Source organism: Branchiostoma floridae, chromosome 16 (genome assembly GCF_000003815.2).
Source record: "Branchiostoma floridae strain S238N-H82 chromosome 16, Bfl_VNyyK, whole genome shotgun sequence".
Lineage (NCBI taxonomy): Eukaryota > Metazoa > Chordata > Leptocardii > Amphioxiformes > Branchiostomatidae > Branchiostoma > Branchiostoma floridae.
The window spans coordinates 9,988,737-10,010,129 of record NC_049994.1 but is presented as its reverse complement, the minus strand read 5'-3'; the positions used below and the strand labels follow the sequence as shown (position 1 = coordinate 10,010,129).

The 21,393-nt window shown below is 38.9% G+C and overlaps 1 protein-coding gene across 5 annotated transcripts; it reads left to right on the top strand.

The window, feature by feature from the left end:
* The first annotated feature begins 3,413 nt into the window (after nt 1-3,413).
* LOC118403174 (endoplasmic reticulum junction formation protein lunapark-B-like) lies at nt 3,414-20,996 on the top strand. Of its 5 annotated transcripts, XM_035801725.1 has the most exons (13): nt 3,414-3,595; nt 4,082-4,123; nt 8,549-8,736; nt 9,147-9,205; nt 9,562-9,602; nt 9,735-9,812; nt 10,081-10,159; nt 11,380-11,529; nt 13,956-14,069; nt 15,349-15,451; nt 15,593-15,663; nt 17,205-17,396; nt 18,271-20,996. In XM_035801725.1, the coding sequence occupies exons 1-13, from the start codon at nt 3,569-3,571 to the stop codon at nt 18,465-18,467; spliced, it is 1,341 nt and encodes a 446-aa protein (XP_035657618.1). In that variant the 5' UTR covers nt 3,414-3,568; the 3' UTR covers nt 18,468-20,996. The 5 variants fall into 5 exon arrangements, with proteins under 5 accessions (XP_035657618.1, XP_035657617.1, XP_035657619.1 ...); XM_035801724.1 differs by lacking the exon at nt 15,593-15,663 and having other exon boundaries at nt 15,349-15,522; XM_035801726.1 differs by lacking the exon at nt 15,593-15,663 and having other exon boundaries at nt 3,415-3,595; nt 13,956-14,027; nt 15,349-15,522.
* The last annotated feature ends 397 nt before the right edge of the window (nt 20,997-21,393 follow it).

Below are 21,393 nucleotides of genomic sequence, written 5' to 3'. Positions count from 1 at the left end.
CTCCTCGTAATTCAGAGCTCGCAGACTCGTCGTTCGATCGAATCGCGCCTAATGTGAGGGGGGCATAAAGCCCACTCTGTTTTTTTTCCATTTGCTTCAAATCACATTCTACAGCCAGTACTAAAGTCAACAATCAGTCATCATCTTCTGTTTTTCTTAATTCTAACAAGAAGCATACAAAAACAGGAGTTCATATCTAGTTTGCATACTGCACAGGCAAAAAGCAGTGTTAAACCAGATGAGGAAAGAAAAGGAAATTTCGGGTTTGCTTTCAACAGAAACTTTTGTCGAAATCAGCATTTATTGGATTTCGAACTCATGTAAATTTACGCTTATTTGACTGCTTAACGTCAAACTAGTTTCACATATCATGCAATAATTCGCTTCTTCTTTATACAAGGCGTTTTGAAACTATACATTCTTTTTTGATAAGGATTCAACTAAAGAAATGTCTCTATTTCTACCTACGCTAAGCACTATATGCTTGTTGGACCATGACGACTTGAATATAAATACTTTACCTCAAGTCAGTTCTAGTGGGCCAATGCAATGTGATGGTTTGTAGTCAATAAAATCAAGAATATAAACCTTAAGGTCTTTATGAATAACCAGAACTTGAAATCCATTTTCTACAAGCCAGTGACATCTGATTTTCAGACATTTGACGCAGTTGTAGTCTTTTTTAGATATCAGGACATTAACTACCCCGTTTATTTCAAGCGAGGCAAGAAAATATTGCACGGCCATGGCACCGTTAGTTTTCCCCATTCGGTGCCGTACAGCCATGTCACAAAGTTTTACGACAGTCTGCCGTTTTAAGGCAACATTAAGGAGTCAGCCTGGTACGTAATGGCCTATCATCCCGTATTCCCCCCAGTAAAAACACACGGTGTCATCTTAATTGGACGGAGACAAAGGGAACCCGCATTACCATTGTCCTCGCTTATCGAGGAAAGAATTACATGCAAAAAGCCACCCGTTCTTTGGGATGTCACGATTTATTTGCAAAATGTCGGTGTTAACCCGCCTGGCTGGGAAAGAACAACCAGATCTCACGCGATTTTACGCGGCTTTGTGTGGGCAGGGCATAACAACGCAATTATGTGTACTCCGAACAATGAGGGGGAGATCAGTGCCTCTAACTTGCTCGCGTGCCTGAGAGATATTCACTGTTCTCTCCGCTAAATTATTCACGCTGTAGAGGACCGGTCTGCAGATTATTACCTGTTCAACGGTTACTCAGCGCCTGACAGTCGTCGGTAAATTGCTCAAAAGTCAACAATCAAATTACTATTATTTTCAATCAACGTCTAAATGGGTCTATCATGGAGCGGTCGCCCATTTTGGTTAAACTGTCGATGGGTGGACTTGTCGTCAACGATTTCTTTCAAATCAACCTTTATTGAAAGGGAAATTGCCAGCAAGTAAAGTTTAACGGATGAACAGCGTACGATAATACTTCAACTTTTTCTGCTAAGTGAAAGTCATTGTTTTGATTTGGAATTGTTTTTGTTTTTTTTTAATCCGCGATGAAATAGTAGTCTAAGTGACAATTATTCTATTGTGGTTTTGGTTAAAAGTGCTTTTGTCATAAAACATATATTACAGTTATGCAGTTATCATACTTGACTTTTACCATACGCACCAGATGATTTTACTGTTTTTCAGATAACTGTACATATTGCCTGTGCCTATAGGTTTAAATATGAAGACCTGTACTTCGATGTAGTGTTTCGATTGATATCATACAATGCACGCACAATATACGTGATAAAAATACTGCCGATACATTCAAAGCACAATAAAAAGTAGATACTAGGCTGATCATTCCACGTGTGGCTATGAGACCTTCAGTCACCGGTCAGTGACACTGTCTTGGCAAGTGCCGATTCGCAACAAGGCCATCACAGGTACATATGTCTATTACACAGTTTTATGAATCACGGTACGTACTGTTCAGATTTGCCAAACAACTGAAGCTGCAGTTATAAAGTCATCCACAGCGTGGCGTTTTAAACTGGCTTTGTAGGTTTATGCTGATTTCGCTCCACACCCTGGCGATACCTTCCTTCTCTAACCTCAAAGCAGTATGGATGTTTTGAATTGACGTTGAAACAGGCCTAGGTGAAATGGCGTCTCCTGTCGGTCATAGTGGTATTGCAGTAAGCTTGCACATTTACATTCATTACCACTTCATTGTATTACCTCGGATATAGGAAATTCATTGTTATACTCGTGAGCTGAATTTTTTAAAAAAATATATAAATGTATTTGGGAAAATTTAACCCAAAGTAGAAGGAACTGAAAGGGGGAAACGAAATGTTCATCCAAATTTTCCTTCCTTGATAGAAAATGTTTGTCATCGATAGACTTCGGTGAGTGAAAGAAACACCGCTTATATATACTAAGTATATACAAAGATAAACGTAGTTAAAGAGAAAACTTTTGTCAATTGAATACTGCAGCCTTATCTTCGCGTTTGTGGGCGAGGTGCAGTTTCTTAACACACACTGCAGTACATTTCTTTTCTGCTGAGAGGCGCTGTCGACATAGGCAGCTGTAGCAGATATCATCCAGGGACCATACTTTTGGAAACAAGATTTGAAAAAAAGTTAATGTATTGTTTTATTGCTAGTTTCTCAATGAATAATAATTCCTTATTTTTCTATATCATATATGAATGGTGGAGGTCGCCTTAAATCAACTTAGGCCACAGCAAGGAAGTTTTATGGATAACATCACCGAGTCTGAATATGAAAATAAAAAAGATTTGCCCCACGCGATAGTTGACATAGGAAGTGGCTATTGACAGGATCATCCTGTCAGTAGTAGAAACAATTTTACTGTTAACAGGATCTTTCTTTCGTTCTTCTTTACTTTATTCCATTCTTCGATCCTTCCTTCCATTATTATCTTCCTTCCTTCCTTCCTTCCTTCCTTCCTTCCTTCCTTCCTTCCTTCCTTCCTTCCTTCCTTCCTTCCTTCCTTCCTTCCTTCCTTCCTTCCTTCCTTCATGATGCATTCATTCACTCCATTCATTCCTTCCTTTCTGTGCCCATCCCTTGCTAAAACGTTAGTTATGCCTAGTTGTGAGAGACGACAGTGTGACGTTTTGCACTTAACACTCCAAGAAGATGTTGGGGGCTGTCTTGACTGCCCTGTTCTATGTATGATGCCAGCTTCTAAGGTAAACGTAACGATTTAGCCTCTCCCAACATCAGCTTGGATTAATTTTTACAACAGTCAGTCGATTTGCGCTTTTGTGGCTGATGTTAGGGGGCTAAATTGCAACGTTTTCTTGACTGCCCTGTTCTATGTATGATGGCAGATGTATAGGAAAACGTAACGAGTTAGCCTCTCCCAACATCTGCTTGGAGATTAATTTTTTTACGACAGTCCGTCGATTTGCGCCACGTATGTCCTCCCTCCTGCGCGTGCGTAATGACCCAGTCTTCAGAAAATGGCGGACGAACTGAAACGGTTGTAGTGTCTCCGCTCACATTTCACGCTTTTCCTGACATATTTCGTCTCATTTCGTGCCCAAACTTGCCTGTACAGAAGCAACAAAATGGGAGCAGTGCTAGCACGCTTTAAAGTAAGTCCGTACCTTCTTGTGCGATGTCACAGCACTGAAATGCTACAGAACGGAACTTTCTTTGGAAAAATAATTTGTTTCAGAAAATTTTGTATCATATTTTTGCTTTGTAATATGACAAATTGTGCCATTAAAAATAAATTTGGGCATGTTTGTAGTCGAAACCACATTATTAACTTTGTATGTTCTGATTGAAATATCTGTTTAAATGTTTCAAAACGTAACCCAGTTTTGCTGCTGTAGCAAAAACATATTTTGATATCAGTCATTTTAAATTTCATATCTTGATACCAAATTTATATTACCAATACAATTATTTTGTGTAAAAAGTCTACATTTGAGTCTTTATCGTGGCGTGACACTGATCTTCCTGGACTTCATAACATTAAAATATAGTAGAACATTGAATTTGTTGTTTTGTATATATATATAGAGAGAGAGATGTATAAATAGCAAGTTGTCATGATCTTTTTTTTTCTTCCATAGAAAAAGCAAACTACAGTAGAGGTGCTAGAAGGGCTTGATAAGGTATGTATCATAGTATATTATTGATTTTTTTTAATTGTCAACATAAAAAAATTGTTATATTAAAAACAATTTCTAGAACTTGATAAAATGGTAACCCCACAAGTAAATATTTTTGTGACAGTCTACTATCTGATGTAAATTACCTACATTTTCATGATTTTGGCAATAATATCCATGTAACAAAATGTTTATTATTTTGCCATTTAATTCATTGTCAGCAAAATTTTGTAATTCATCTCATACAATCTATGATGATGATGATGATGAAAACAAAATGTCTTCCAGTTTATCTTTATGCATGTTTTTAAATTAAAGTACTAGAATCATATACTTAAGACAGCTTGATGTGAAATATACTTGCATGCTAAGAAAAGATATGCCAAATATGAAAAATAATGCAATCTTTTCCTCTACAATGTACAAAAAAGACACTGTCAAATTACTTGATGGCAGTAACAAGGCTGCTTTTGTAGCTGCAGGTCGAACATTCCACCATTTGTGCAGTCTGCATGTCTTGACCTAAATTCCTGTTCAGAAGTTTACTTAAGACTATGATAAGAAGGCCAAAGCTGTTAAGACCTTGTGCTATCTGTGTAATGTAGGTCGCAGCTGTAGACACTTGCTGCCACAAATTTTGAAATGTTTGCAGTGGTTTTCTTTTGTGGCAAGCTCTCCATTTCAAATTCATAACCCTGCAAATATGCCTGTCCAATGTACAGAATTGTTTCAATTGCAAATTTAAAACACCACAAAAACGCCTTCCTCTTTTACTGCAAAACATCTAACTTCCTTGCAAAAGTATAAGAGAATTTACAGTAGTAGTCTTAGAAGTAGAGTCTAGACTAGGTATTAGATGACATTAGATTCCACAGTCGAAAATGTATATATGCAAACCTTCCATGTCATCTTATAGTTATTGTAAAAAAAACATATAATGCAAATGAAAATCAAAACAATGCATATGGCCGCCAACTAGATGGCAATCTATATTCCAAACCAGAATACATTTACTCTTACTTTGTCTTAGTTTTGATTTGTTTGATTGACACCCTTTTACATAATTGTTCTAACTGCGAATTGAACTGCTTAACCCTTAAGCTTGGCAAGAAAAATGAATAGATTTACAGTACCAGGTATACAATTATAATGAATTATTATTATTATTATTATTGTGTTTTTTTGTTTTGCTTGTAATGCATACCGAGTAAACAACCTCATGGCATTGACGTAACTGTCAGTACATGCTGTATAACCAGACATTTATTTGATCCACTCACATGGGGGAGCACCTCTACTTGTGCTCTTTTCCATAAGTGTGATGGGATCTTTTATGTGCACAAGGTTCTTCTACATCATGCACTCCTCAAACACAGGACCTCCAGTAATAGAATTATACTGTTGCTCTTCTGGCTGTAAGGAAATATTAAAGACCATAATCTAATCCAGGCACCATAGTGCTAAAGGGGGGTTGTTGATGTTACTGAGAGGTTATGTAAACACAACATATGATCCTTCTGTTTTTGAAATAAGCTATCTATAGAATGATTGGTCTAAGTTGGGATGGGGTGAATTAAGGACAGTAAAATTTAAATCAATAGCTATATAAGTATATTGATTCAAATTCAAAACTACATGTGCTACAGTTTTCAACTATTGATATTTCTTTACTACAAATCAATTGTAATATTGCACTTAAGGATACAAACAACAAAATTTGATATCAATTGAAAATTACTACTTTATTATAATTTTTCATTTATTTCTATTTCAAATATATGTAAACAATGTGACAATAACATGTTATTACATTGTTCAAATTTCACAATGCTTGACATCAATTTGATTGTAGCTCTTGAATGGAATCAATAAACCAAAGACAAATTTATTGTGTAATATTACCTATAGTATATATATAGTCGATATAGTCAACACTACTACTCATGTAGTCTCTTTGTTTTGTACAATGATATTTATCACAGTTTACTGTTACAACTTACAAGCATCTGCCCTATCTTGTTTTGTACTTGCTAATTGAAATTAGCCCACAAGCATTTACCTCTGACCGCCACTGTTGACGTTTTTTGGTTTGACCTTTGACCACTGAATTTGTTCATGACGCCTCCATTTACTTGTATGTACTCTCATGTCCCTAATAAACATACCTTCCGGAATAAACATACCCCCCGGACAAATCGTCAATATCTAATAAACGTACCCCCCGGAATAAACTTACCCCCCGGAAAATTACCAAATTGACATGTATTTAACTGTGAACATGCTACTTCTGTCCAAAGAAAAGGAGATGATAAGCAGGTAGGTCTTTTTATTCATTTATGCCTAAGAACCACATCAGTTAGTTCTATAAATGATGAGCTGAAGAACTATAGATATCTTGTTCGAATCATGATGTTTTCTCAATTTTTTAATAAAAGGTAAGTTGAAATTCGCAGTGAAACCTGCCTTAGGGTCACTTGAGTATATGGGCCACGTAACTGAGGGGCCACGTAACTGGCCATGCGGTCAGTTTTCGTCGGTCCCTTGGATTTTTCCAGTTGACCTAAGCATTAAGAAATTAGTCTATAGCGGTCACCTGTCGAATGCGGTCGCGGCCAGACGATTTTCAGTCCGGCCGCTATGCCAACACTGCCGTCACGGGCGCGTGGCCGGCCGCGTTACGCTGCGCTAAATAGTAAATTATCCAAGAGGGGATCACGTTTTTTTTTTCTGTACTACATCAGCAAGATGTCGGTTCAACTTGGACTCTTTACGAAGGAGACATTGAATAAAGGAAACATTATACAAAATTATGTGATTTTATGCGAAGTGTTGTTGAATTCACGTGGCGTTTTTTTTTCTCATCTCATACTCTTTGCACTTCTACCCTTCTCTACATCGTCATTTCTGTGCAGACTGGAAGGCTATATGGGCAGATTTTACAAATAGACCGTCCGTTCATGTATCTGATGTTTTAGGTTCTTGAAATGCATGTAAGCTGTCCCCATTTTCGTATTCCGCGGGCCAAAAATGGAAATCTGCGTCTTTCGGTTTTTCTCGAACATGGCGTCGCAGCAGCTGTAAACAAGGTCACTAGGGGTCAGTGGACGGCTCCACTTTTACCAAGGTAAAATATCGCAACAAGATTTCTGATGTGTAGCATAAAATACAGTGATTACGGTATAAAAACGATTAAAATCTATTAAATAAAAGTTAGTTATGTGAAAACTAGACTAAGGTTGATTTTTATCAAAGAAATAAGCCTACGTTAAGAAAGTTTTATTTCGACGTGACCATCTCGGCATAATGGCACATGCATCTAGAAAGGAAAGTTGTGAATTATGAACTTGCTGTTTTTACCGACGAATTCCTGTCGTTTGGGAGAATTTGCGGCGTCAAACCTCATATCACAAGGGAAACGAAGTTATAGTTGTTATTTTTACGTCCAGCATTTATTATGTGAACGAATCACTCTTCCGCCTCGCTGCCGAAAGCGCATGGAACCACAAGACCGGCGGGAAATTCCTCGTGCAAGGTGCTGGTTTACGATGTAAACAGAGACTGTAAACTACTACTAAATTAAAACTAAAAGTTATTTATGTAAAAATTGTATTCCAAAACGTCAGTGTGGTGTTTTATTTTCCCCCAAGAACAATATTTACTTCGTAGCGTCATAGTGAGATCGACCGAAATCACCGAAAGTGTACCGCGTACGCGTACACGCTCAAGGAAATCCGCGCTGTTTCGCCCGAAAAATACGGAATTTTGAGCAAAAATACCGCGGAAATATGGGCAGAAAACCCCCCAAAATTCAATTCTTTGAGGGTCCTGGCTAAGCAAATCCCCAATTTTCAGAAAAAAAAATAAACGTACCGTCCAAAATAAGAACGTACCGGGTGGATTGTGAGGCTGAAAAAAATAAACGTCCCGGTACGTTTATTAGGGACATGAGAGTACTGTATGTTGTCCATTGGTTGTCTTTTTGCTCTTACTGAATGTAACATGTTTTGTTTTGTTGTTCATGTATAGGGGCCCCCTTGGAAATCAAGTCCCAATAAGTTTAAGGGGCTACCCACTTGTCTAGAGATTAATAAATAAATGAATGAACTTGCAAATAAACTTTCTTTTTGTAACCAACCGGTGCAATGACTGTGTGGGTAGAGTGTTCGCCTTGCATGCCGTAGGTCGTGAGTTCGATCCCCGGCCGAGTCATACTAAAGACTTTAAAAATGGTACATGCTGCTTTCTCTGCTTAACACTCAGCATTCGGGAAAGAGCATGGACGTTGAACACACACCACTTCCAGTGGACTAGCCCCCTGCTGTAGTGATTGCGTTGTGTGGCCCAAGAGCTACTGAAACGGAGATGGGCGGTGCCCTATGCGCCATCAGGCGCGGGAAGGACTATAACTTTGTAATATTTTTGTTTCAGGAAATCCAGAGCTTAGAGCAGTTCAAGCGTCACAACGAGGAGCTACAGAGACGTTATGTGGGGGGGCTGCTGATCTACTCCATCGTGCTGTACATAGCTGCTGCTGTCATGTTCTACTTCCTCTTCTTCCCCGAGGGGTGGGAGGAACGAGTCCTCCGATCACTACCTCTGCTCATGTTCCCACTGCTGTGAGTATGGCAGACGTACACATTTCTCATACAGCGGCCATGATAGATCGAAAATGAGGTCAATGTGGCAAACAAAAGATCAGCAGTTCATCCAATGATAGCATGGCAGTTAGCAAATCAACCAATAAGATAATTGCTGCATGTCCACCAAATTTTTGATTTGATTTGACCAAATATTTGTATTAATTATGTTTTTATATTTTTGCTCTCTTTTATCTCTTAAGGGACTATGGGATCAGTCTACACTATGTTAAATTACTACATCTTTCGGTGCATAACACTAGTTATAACATTTTGTTATTTGATCTTATATTGTGAAAAATTTTGTGGTTAGGACAAATATTTTACCCCATCTGTCCCAAAAATGACATGAAACTTTTAAAAATGTATTTCCTGGATTTTTTTTTCAGAATATGGACCGTTAAGAAGCTACTCCATTGGTACTTTGTAAGAAGAATCACAAAGAAAGGTAATTTTTGATATATGGCAAATATGAAGTATATTCATTGTATGTGCAATCTCTTTCAGTAATTTAGTAAATAATCTTTTACCTGACCTCTGAACTAAAAAGAAGTAAGGAATTCTTGTTTAAGCTTCTTCCTGTTGCCTTAATGTAACCAATAGAGAGTTGGTGACCAAATGGCTACTTAAGTTTAAAAGGATAGTTAATTCAAAAGTGTTAAAACAATGTTCCATTTGATAATAAACACACTAACATTACATGTTTAAAAGGTACATGACAGCAATATTTTGTGAAACGTTTGTTAATGTACACAGACAATTTTAAAACCACAATATGATGCTGATAATGCCTTTTCTTTATAGAAAGTCAGCTTGAAGACCTGAGAGAAAAGAAGAAGGGCATTGTAAGTACATTTTGTATAATCCTTCATTTCTTCCTGTAAATATAGAACTGTTTGCAGTGACTTTTGTGTCAGCCTTTCCTCTGTAAATAGATGCTTCTAATGTACTAATGATATTACCCAATGTCTTCACAGCTAGAAGATGTGATGGAGCATGAGACATACAAGGCAGCCAAGGAAATTCTGGAGAGATTTGGACCAAGTAAAGAGGAGGTAAAACAGTTTCTCTCAATGTACAATCAGTGCTTGAGGTCTGAATAAGTGTGTTAATAAATGAATGAAATAATGAACGTGTGTGTGTGTGTGTGTGTGCGCACGTGCGTGCGAAAAGGAATGAACCAGATAGTTGGAGAAATGAAGAGTGTATCTGGTACAGTAGTTCCCCTGCCCACTGTCACAGACTAGTCTGTTAGGTTCCAAGCTATATTGGTAGCAATGTGTCTTGCGCTTTATTTTCTAGTGCCTTCATTGTTTTCCGCAGGCAACTCCTGAGACCCCACCGGGCAGCCCCAGAAGACAGCCAGGACCACCTGTTCCCACCCCCTTACCTCCTGGACAAGGTAGGGCAACACTTGGTTTAAATTTTGGTACAGAACTAAAACTTTGTTCCAGCACAATAGAATCAAATTTTCAATGGTAGTACTGTAGTCAAATGGTTGCATTTGAAGAGCTTTACTTACAAAACTGTTTCTTATTGCTTGAAACTCTAACTATTCATACTAGGGCATTCATACCAAGTTTCTACAGTCAGACTTGGTCTAAGTTAACAAAGGCATTTTATTAATCTTGTTTACATGAAGATAGAATTTTGAAATGCCAGTGGAAGTCGGATACTCCATCAAACAGATTCCTTTATAGCAAAATGGACAATTGTTTGAGTATTACCCAGTCTCCAAGTTTTCACAGACAATAAGGTCCAAGTTCAGGCCCAGACCTGGACCTGGACCATACATGTACCTGAATTTTCTGTACTGGTACCGACCCCTAGTATATACCAAAAGATGATTATTCTGTTGTTAAGAAAAAACACTCAATCAGCATGTTAGGATTTTATACCATAACCTAAAAGCACCTAAGATAAATGGACCTTTCCACATAAATAGATGTTTTCATACCATAGCCTGATGTTATGATAAAATAGATAAAATTTTGTACATCGTAGCAGAGAGAAGTGAAAGGGCAGACAAACCAGTGTCCAAATCCAACAGAAACCACCTACACAGACATAAAGGTATGACAAGGTGTCATGTACCACTGGTGACTAACTCAGGAGGTGTTTTCCCTGCTTTTCCTAATAAGTGGTAGTTGTCTACTCTCTAGGAAGAGGTTAGACTCAGGTCAGTTTTTTAAGGCATTTTTGTCATATTTTCTATTTGTCAGGTTTTCTTTAGGTTAACATTTGAAAAATAGGAGCATGACAAAAATGTCTTTAAAAATGTCCAAAACCTGCCATAGCCCAGCCTAGTTGTCAGGCCAAACATATCTGATTTTCTTGATTACTTCCTCTGAAAACCCAATACTTGAAACATGTTGGTTCAGCTACACATCACTAATACTATATTTACCAGATACATACTAAGTATGCAGGGACAAGGCATTCTACATACAAGGTTCTATCGGTGGATGGGTTCTAAGGAAGGCCATTTGCACTTAGTGTGGCTGTCTTCAGTTATTTTCTCAGATGGTGAACGGATGTAGCACCCTTGATGATACACTCAGTACTTTACATGGTACAGAATCGCACCCAACTGTTATATTACCGTGTTTGTCCGTTTTACAGAGTTGCGTCAGCGGCGAACGCCGGCGCCACCAGCCCAGCCCAACATCCCTCGCTTGGCGGTGGCCCCTACGAGAGTGGAGACTCCTCCCCAGGGCACCCCTGCGCCCCCACGACCCCCCGGGAACCTCGTGCCCGCCACACCGTCTATAGGTGCGTCATCTGGACATCAGGTGTCCACTGCAATATTAATCCTGCATGTCATGTATGTGGATACACAGAGGAGTGTACATTTAAACCCTCATCATTGTGGGAACCAGTGTAGTTTGGTGGTTTTGTGTCCCAACCTCTGGACCAAGAGGTTTGGAGTTCAAATTGTTATTGTTACTGGTTGGGCCGACTACTCACTCTTTGCAGCCAGGGGCTGAATTGCAAGGAGCTTACAATAGGCGGGGCTAAATCGCAAGGGTCTGGAGCGAGCTGCCATTCGGCGTCACTCAGGTGACCTCAATACGACTGTCGCAAGTGTCTGGAGCGAGCTGCCATTTGGCGCCACTCAGGTGACCTCAATACGACAGTAATTGCCCCAGGTGCGGCCAAGGTACTGTAGGTTTTGAACCGCTCTGGCTGTTGTCAATCACCAAACACTGAGAAGGCTCACAGTTCTAAGGTTGGGTTGTGAACTTTGGAGTTTGGTCCACTGGTAGTCATTACTAGTATATATAGGGGTAAAATTCCCTATCAGTGAGCTCTTTCCGACAAGTGCAATGACTAGTTGACCAAAGTTTCCAAAGCTTACCAATGGCCTTTTACATTAAACTTGTACATACTTTACAATAAGCGTCTGTCATGACCAGAGAAAGATTAGCTTTTCATTCAACATTCATTCAAGATCATTTTTCACATTTTTGCCACCAAACCACATCTGACTTACACTTAGGTTGCTTTTGGACTTTTTAGGTGTAAACTTTGGGTGCACAAAGGTGCATGTACACCCAGTATTTCAAGCCCAGTAATTCAAACACAGGATACATTTCAGATGATACCAACATTCCTACCAAACAGAAATTACCCGTTTTTCTGAAAGTCATTTATTTCCATAGACTATTATCTTGAATGTCAGATTCTGTAGCTGAATTGTACTCAAATATATAGTTCTTCATACCTTTGACCATATGAAGAGTTATATATGAAAGAATGTTCACCCAATCACCCCTCTGTGTTTCCAACAATTCATGCAGAACTAAGTTAACAGAAACTAACAATGTCACCAATCATCACACATGCATATATCAATAAGCACTGATCAATGATTGTGATCATCATTTCACTAATTAATCACATAGCATTTCATTTGCCATGAGTTCAACAACAAATCATAACTGATTTTGGTTTCATCACTTTTAGATCATATCATTTTTACATCTCAGCTAGCTATAGGGCTGTGTACCTAAACAATTTTCAGGTTTGGACCTGGAATTGTACCTTATGATAACGATTTGGGTTGATTATCTGTAAGTGATGCATGTTCCCAAATGTCTTTTAAGTGATAAATTTGCAGTTTTGTATGAAGATTTACATATTCTAATCCTTAAAACAAACTTTAAAAGTGTCAAAATTGTCATCTCTGACATATTTTTTGTCTTTAGTCTAAAATATGATATCCATTTGGGTTTTAGTTTGTTGAGGTACATGTACTGGTACAATTGTATGTTCAGGTCCTGATCTGTACCTAAACTATTTTACAGGTACATATACCAAGTCCAGAGTTTAGGTACACACAGGGCTCTAGCCAGCGTCCGTTTTTCTGTCAATTGACGGAAATTTGCTGCGTGTGACGGAAAAATTTTAAAACCAATCCGTCAACCTTGACGGACAAAAATCCTTGGTGGAAGCTACAGGCGGCTTGGGGACGCCGTCCATGGCCGTAAAAGCCACACACTGTTCGTTTTGCTATTGTTATTATTGTTGACGAAGTGAGTCGTCGCCCTTTAGCATACAATAATCTCATTAAAAACCCGTTTTTCAAGGTCTCAGTTCAGTCTTTCTAACTCATGGAAGAGTGTTTTCACGATTTTCGCGACAATGGGAATTGGCTGACGGAAAAAAAATCGAGCTGGCTAGAGCCCTGGGTACGCAGCCCTAATTTCAGCCTTGTCCCCTTTCCCCAAAAAGAGTGTTTATCTCTACAGTCAAACTACCAATTGAATCATTGTGTGATCTTTAATTGTTTGTATGTAAATTCTAAGCTTGAAGCTTTGTGAAGGTTTGAAAAGCATTTTGTGGCCTGAGTTACTGCTACAGTTACATGCTATACAGCATCTGCAGAATACAATGTATATGTCCTGCTTTCTTCAGCATTGTTAACGTACGTTGTGCCAAAATGCTACTTTGTGCCAAAATGTAAAAAAAGGAATTTATTGTTGCTTTACATGTTTTTGGAATTGCTCATAGATATTAAATCTTAATCTTGATTGGCAGTAACTGAGTTGCATGTACAAAATTTAGCATACAAGCTCAGTTGTCCAATCAAATGCATGATTAAATTGCTGATCCTGATAGTGCATGGAGTAGTGATTGGTTGGTTTGTATAACGTGTGGTGTGCTGCAATTAACCCTTGTGCTGCATGGTGGCGTAGTCTCCCCTCGGACCCCGTCCCGCGGCCCGCCGGAGTGGCATGCCGGAACCCCGTGGCCCGCTGGAGTCCCCAGTAAGCCAATGCACACAGTACAGCATGCCATGCACCTCACAGGTAGACAGTTTGCACTCATCGTAGATTAGTGTTTTACTTGTTTTACAGAGAGAGAGAGACTGCACTTATTATACATGTAGATTATAGTTTAGTGTTTTACTTGCGCCAGTAAGCCCCCACACACAGGATGCCATGTACATTACAGGGAGACAGCTATTTCGTTATAACTCCATTCTTTCTCAATTAATTACTGAGAAAAGGAAGGAAGGTAAAAATGCCAATTTAGACTGGGAAGAAATACACGCTCAGAAGAAGTGATAGATGGATTTTGACACACTACCTACTCAAAGGCTCTGTGGTATTCTGGTACTTAGTCAGTTAGTGCACTAACCATAATGTGTGTATATTGGCATTTGTAGCAGCTGTTTACTATATTTGTTATCCTTGCATTGTATGTTATATTGCCGTTGTTTATCACAAATTAGATTACAACTGTTGACCCAAAACTGAAAAAGGTGTCAAAATTTTACACTTTATTTTAAATTTTCAAGAATGTTCTGATGCAGTCTCCAATGATTCAAAAGTGCTCATAGCAGATTACATAGAAAGCGCAGGCTTTTTTTTACTATTACTTACTTACTATATGTAGGTGATTTTAGGCATTCCGTATGCATTATAATGATATTTTGATACTTTTGTTTTGTAAGGAGGTAGTTAGTTATGACAACATATCTTGTTAAGTTAATCATCAGTTTTGGTAGTACAACTCTTGTCCTTGCCCGAGTGCTTAAGCACACTTGCAAATACAACCACATTTTGCTTGTTGCAACCTAATCTTAACGCAGGTAGCACAGTGCACAACCTGAAATTTTGCAGTTGCTTTTGTATTTATTTCTTGATAAGACATACATGTAAATACATGTAGTCACATGTAACTGGAAGAAAAGTTTTTGATAAGTAGCTGATTTGAAGAAAGTAATATCTTGGAAGTGGGGCAACCTTGCAATATAAGCAACCTGGCTGAGAAAAGGATTTTGAGCATTGCCTTACCCAAAAGAAGGCTAAAATAAGAAAAGCATCTCAAGCTAAAAACAAAATTGTACATTGATGTATGATAAATCTAGATCTTGAAATGTTCTCCTTCATGTTATTTTTGCTGTTTTCAATGTGATCACTCCACAAAAAATTCCAACTTCTTTTCTACAGAACCGTTTCAACCACAACCTTAAAACAGCCAAAAAGCCTCCTTTCTCCCTCTACCAAAAACTCAAATCCCCATGGAAATAACTGAATCAAAATTATTTCTAATTCATTATGACTTAACCCTTCTTCTCCCAAGGTCGTCCCCCCGGACCACCGTTGGCGCGCCCCATCCTCCCACGGGAGCGGACAGTGTTTGACCGTGTTGTCGACTACCTGGTAGGGGAGGGTCCGAGCAGCAGGTTTGCCCTGATCTGTCAGCAGTGCCACTCTCACAACGGCATGGCTCTGCAGGAGGAATTCGAGTTCATCAGTAAGTTCTGTCAGTAGTCTCATCTACATCTCAGTAAACCCCCAAATAGCCTCATCAGCCCGAGCAGCAGGTTTGCCCTGATCTGTCAGCAGTGCCACTCTCACAACGGCATGGCTCTGCAGGAGGAATTCGAGTTCATCAGTAAGTTCTGTCAGTAGTCTAATCTACATCTCAGTAAACCCCCAAATAGCCTCATCAGCCCGAGCAGCAGGTTTGCCCTGATCTGTCAGCAGTGCCACTCTCACAACGGCATGGCTCTGCAGGAGGAGTTCGAGTTCATCAGTAAGTTCTGCCAGTAGTCTAATCTACATCTCAGTAAACCCCCAAATAGCCTCATCAGCCCGAGCAGCAGGTTTGCCCTGATCTGTCAGCAGTGCCACTCTCACGATGGCATGGCTCTGCAGGAGGAATTGGAGTTCATCAGTAAGTTCTGTCAGTAGTCTCATCTACATCAGTAAACCCCCAAATAACCCCATCAGCAGGTTTGCGCTGATCTGTCAGCAGTGCCACTCTCACAACGGCATGGCTCTTCAGGAGGAGTTCGAGTTCATCAGTAAGTTCTGTCAGTAGTCTCATCTACATCAGTAAACCCCAAAAATAGCCCCATCAGCCTGAGCACCAGGTTCGCCCTAATCTGTCAGCAGTTCATCAGTAAGTTCTGTCAATAGACAGAGGTATGCCAGTATATGTATAGTTGGTTTATTTACCAGTTTTTAGTACAGGGATCGAAAGACCACCTGCCTATGCAGGTTAGTACAGGTATAATTGAAAGTGTGCAGGTATTTTTGGTGTCTACCTGCACCTAACCTGCACTGGGTTTTATACATAAATGTCCTATGGTGTAGGTGGATTGTTATTTAATAGCTGCATTGACTGTTACCACATATAAAGTATAAAAGAAAAGAAAAGAAAAAAATACCAATGGTCCATCAACAATTTTAGTATGATCCATTCTTTCTAAATGCAGAGTGGTGCAGGTAAAATTTGTCTGGTGCAGGTGATTTTCAACGTTACCTGTACCAGTGCAGATATGCAGAAAAAGGTATTTCGAGCCATGCAGTAGCATGCCAGTGGTTAGTTTTCATGAACTTATAAGTTATATTCATAAAGGAGGTTTTTGGATTTGTGCTTTTAGAATTCCATAGTAGTAGAAGTATTGGAAGGGCATGCGCTGAATGTGGACTTGGATACCACTTTTGCTTTGCAAGGCAAATGCAGCCATTGTTGTGCAGTTTCCTGGAGTTCTATTTCATCCTAATAGAAGTCTCTTTGAGGATTAGAATAATTTGATTGCTTCATTGAAAGCTTACAATCAAGAGGAATGACTGTTGTCAAAATGTATCATATGTTTCAAAGGCAAACAAAAATTTTCTTGTTTTCTAAATAAACTGGCTTACATCAATGGTTTTTAATCAGTGGAAAAGTTCCTTCTATCATGAAAAGTGCCACGAAAACCATTTAAAGGCGCCAAGAGCACTTTCTCTGTTGCAAATGAAAGGGGTGGGTGGGTTTTTTGATCACCTTTGATTCCAGCGTGCCAGGATTCCATCGTGCCGGATTCTGGTCAAGTGAAAAATTGGTTCGGGCAAGTAAATTTTTTATGTACTTGGCCGATAGGACAACTGAAGTTTAGAAAACTTGTCCAACCCTGGTACTCAAGATTCTGTGTTGTTGTTTCCAAGCGTTTCGATGTGCCTACTGCTACACGCTGAACCCAGCCCGTAAAGTCCGTCCCACCGCGCCCAAACTCTTGCCAGACGAGCCGCGGACACATTCGTCAACCTCCGGTGAGGACGTCTACAGCGGAGAGGAGCAAAAGTTCGTACTTCATGACAAGGAGAGCGATTCTGAAGCCAAGTTCGCTGACGGGAAGGGTGAGGGGTTTACTTAAATCTGGTGGTGAAGTCAAGACTATGGCAGCACTGTGGTAAAAGTATAGATTTTTGTTTATTTTTGTGCATGGAATCATGCTTGCTCTGCTGCTATCTGTAAATAAGGCTGTTCCATTCTAGAAGAGGGGGATTGTAGTTTCCTGTTTCCCTTTCATTTTGTTTTAAGACATATCTCGATACATTTTGGCAGTAACCCTCATCATATAGGTTATTACAGCATGTTTTAGCTATAGTAGACTTTTACTTAGGGCCCTATCCAACATCTGTCATTTAACAGAATTTTACTGCATCTGACAGAAAAATTTAAGACCATTCCATAAACCTTAAAGCTAAATATTGTTTTCCAAAATTTGAATACTAGTAAACCATGTCCAACCTGCCTGGAAATTGAACAATGATAGAAATTTGTACTCGATGGAGGAAAAAATGTCTTTTCTAGTATCAATCAATATGATCCAGAATTTGAATCAGGATCTCAGGTTTGCCCTGTATAGTTGGATTGGAACTAGGATGATGGAAAAAAGTTTTGAGCTGGCCGGAGCCCCGCTTTGACTGCTGCATGCTGAAGGTTTAGAGTGCTGTTTTCCTCTTGACTCTTGCAATAACGTTTCCCCCAATATTAACGGCATGGGCAGTAAAAAAGTAGAGCATTGTGCACTAAGGCTAGCATGGTGTGTTTATAACTTGCAATGACCACGGTTTTTAGCATGCATTTTCAGGTCCAATCGCACCAAATAATGTTCGAACAAGAGTAGCATTGTGCATATTTGTTGGTAGTTTTGACATTCCTTAGAATCTCTATTCATGAAATGAAAACAACAGCCATAAAATTTGAATCATTTTTCTTGCTGTACAGATGATGAGAATGACTGTGACAGAGATGAGATGGTCCGAGAGGAGGAGGAAATGATTGACACTGTTGCCGCCGGCAACAAGGACATGATTCCAGAGGAGGAGAAGGCAGTAGGAGACAATGCTGTTGGGAAGGCTGTTGAGGATGTTGCATCTGAGATCCAGGAAGATATCGGACAGGGACATGTTAAAGATGATTGATAGTCTTAAACGCAAAAATTTGCTTAAAAAAAGAACCAAAAATAATGTACCAAAAACTTCTCATGCCTTGGGTAGCTTGCCTTCTTGTGTGTATGTTAATGTAAAGAAGATTGATATGCATACTTGTCAGTGTAAAGGGGATAAGAGAAAGAGGTGGGGTTTGACTTTCACTCCTGTCAAATTCCCTCCATCCTTACATGTATGTTGAGCCTTTAACCGTTTGCTGCCTAAGGGTGTAGTCAATAAGCACAAATGTATATAAGTTTGGTTCATCATTCATGTACATATGATAGATTGTGGAGATTTTGTCAACTGTTGTCTATCTTTAAGATGATCTCATCCGTACCCCAACCCCTTAGGGCATGATGTTGACTTGTGCATACAGTTTCTACAAGGGCTGTCCCAAAGTTTGACTTTGTTGAAGTGCTAGTGTCTAGATTACCAGGGAACACTCTTATGTGTTTTCATGTGCAAATAGCTCAAAGTTATGCCTCAGTGAAACATGTAAGACATCGTCTTTATTGTCAACATGACACAAAACATTTTTCGTCAGACCCTCCAATAACAACACACAGAAAATTTTGATTACAGTTGATGCTGTTAGACTTATTGTACCAAATACTTAAGTATCCACCCAAAGCCAGTTTTTTAAGCAAAAAAGGTACTGGTACATTGGCACTTTGAAGTGTTCAATCTTGTAAAGATGTACCGAGAGTATCACAGAGTATGGTCATACACCACTATGCAGAATATGTTGCAGATAACTATTTATATTAAGAATTTACACCAATAGAACTTTATACATATTATCACAAAAATGTGTCCTGAATATGTATATCAAGTGCTAAAAGTTACAGTGCATAACATGTTGTACATTATCATGTATGCATACACCATTTGTGTCTACATGTGTGTAACTGCGCCATATAGCCCTGGTGCCATTTAGATTCAATTTTGTTTGTCTTAGCAATCATGTGAATTTTGATCACTTAGTGCTGTTCTTCTGAATATTTTCTTGAAGATTGTTTGAAAAATGACTGAAAAAAAACTCTGACAGTAACTGCCCCATAGTTACTTAAACTGCAGCATATTTATTCATTGATTATTTATTTATCATACGGTAACTGCAGCACCCCACCCCCAAAGATAGACATTGTGTCAGAAATGTAACTTGATTAGGTGTCTTCAGAGAAGTATCAAAACTTAATGGAAACTATATTTTCTGCATCTGGTAAAAAGTTAACCGCATTATCCACACTTTGGGTACCTACTGGCTGCAAAATACACCCAATATTATTATTATTATCTACGATTTAGTATAATTTTGGGACAGTGTTAATGAAAGTAAAATGTACCAGTCGTAAGATTTTGCTGCTGCCTTCTTTTTCCAGGCTTAGGTAATAAATTTGCACATTCCAGTCTATTAGTTGTACTGTATACATTTCGTGCTGTTTCTTGAACCAAATTACTTGTTGCTGTATTCGTAACAGCTACATACTCTGGTCTTTTTAATGGGTTTCCTATGCTGCTTTGCTACAATGTTGTCTGATTTTGTTCTCTTAGACCAAGTCTGGAAATAGCCTGGGTACCATCCGGATAGAAATTCGCTCCGGGATTCATTATATACTATATACTGTTGCTTCTAGCTCTGACATTCATTATACAATATATGTCACAGTAGAGATCACGATCCAGTAGAATCGCTGATTCTCCTAGGAGAGATCCCGGTAGCAATCTGTACTAGTAGAATTGCTTCTCTGCTGTTCTAATTAGCAGAAGTGAACTACTATCCGCGTGGTACCCAGGCTAGTCTGAAAAGGTATAGAATAGTAATTGTAGAATGAATGGTGGAATCTGAGAGTTGTGCTCTGAATGTAAAACAAAATGTATTGTAGGCAAGAAGTCTTATGAACCATCATCGCCTTTCTTGATTCACTGTTCTCTGCAAAAGTTACTATGCATTTCTTTCGCTTCACTGTTAAGACAAATGTAGTGTGGTGACAAAGATATACCTGCAAGTACCTGAGATATTGTGTGAAAGAAGTCATTGACATATGATTGTATATTGTTACTGTTTATGTGAACCTTTATTTTTTGGTCTGTCAGCAAAACGTTCAAGTAAGTGCCAAATCAGTTTAAGCTGTTTCAACGTTTGCGATTCCTTCATAATATGTAGAAAATGTACATCTGGCCTATTTCAATGTTCTTTTTCCATCCTGCTAAAGGTTTCCTGGAAACACGGATTGTAAACGTTTGAAGACATAGAAAAGCACTATAACATGATCAAACTTGCCCAATATATACACCATGGTGAAGTTATTGCTATACTTCACTACAATCACCTCATGATATCTCAACTATCCATTTTGCATGAGCAAAACGTTTTGTATAAACGTGGATTGATACAAATATGAACATGTTGATGTTGTGATATTTACATTTCTGCTGTCAAATAAAATAAAGATTGTCATTTCGGTTCACCATTCATATTGTCTTGAACTTGTAATAAAGAACAGTTTAAGTTATCAATTTGTTGTGTCCATAGTTTTTTTCGGTCTGTGTACTTCTGTGTCCATAATTACATGAATACAGTGCACTGACTGTGAGTTAGGTTTAAATTGACGATCAAAGTAGCTGCCCTACACGTTTTCCCCAGTTTAGGCCACACTATAGCTTAATGATGGATGACATCCGCGTGCGCATTGATTTTCGCCTGTTCTAAACAAAAACTGACGACATGTCACCCAGTAGCATCCCTAGCGATTAGAATTTTATGCTTGCAAGAGGATCTGCTCTTCAGGGTATGAGGGGGAAAGGGCATGGGGTCACAGCGCCCTTGTTCGTATCTGAATGCTCCCTCTCAAGAATGGCAATAAAGCATTATTGAAATGGCGACGATTATCTCTTACAGTATTAGACGTGAATA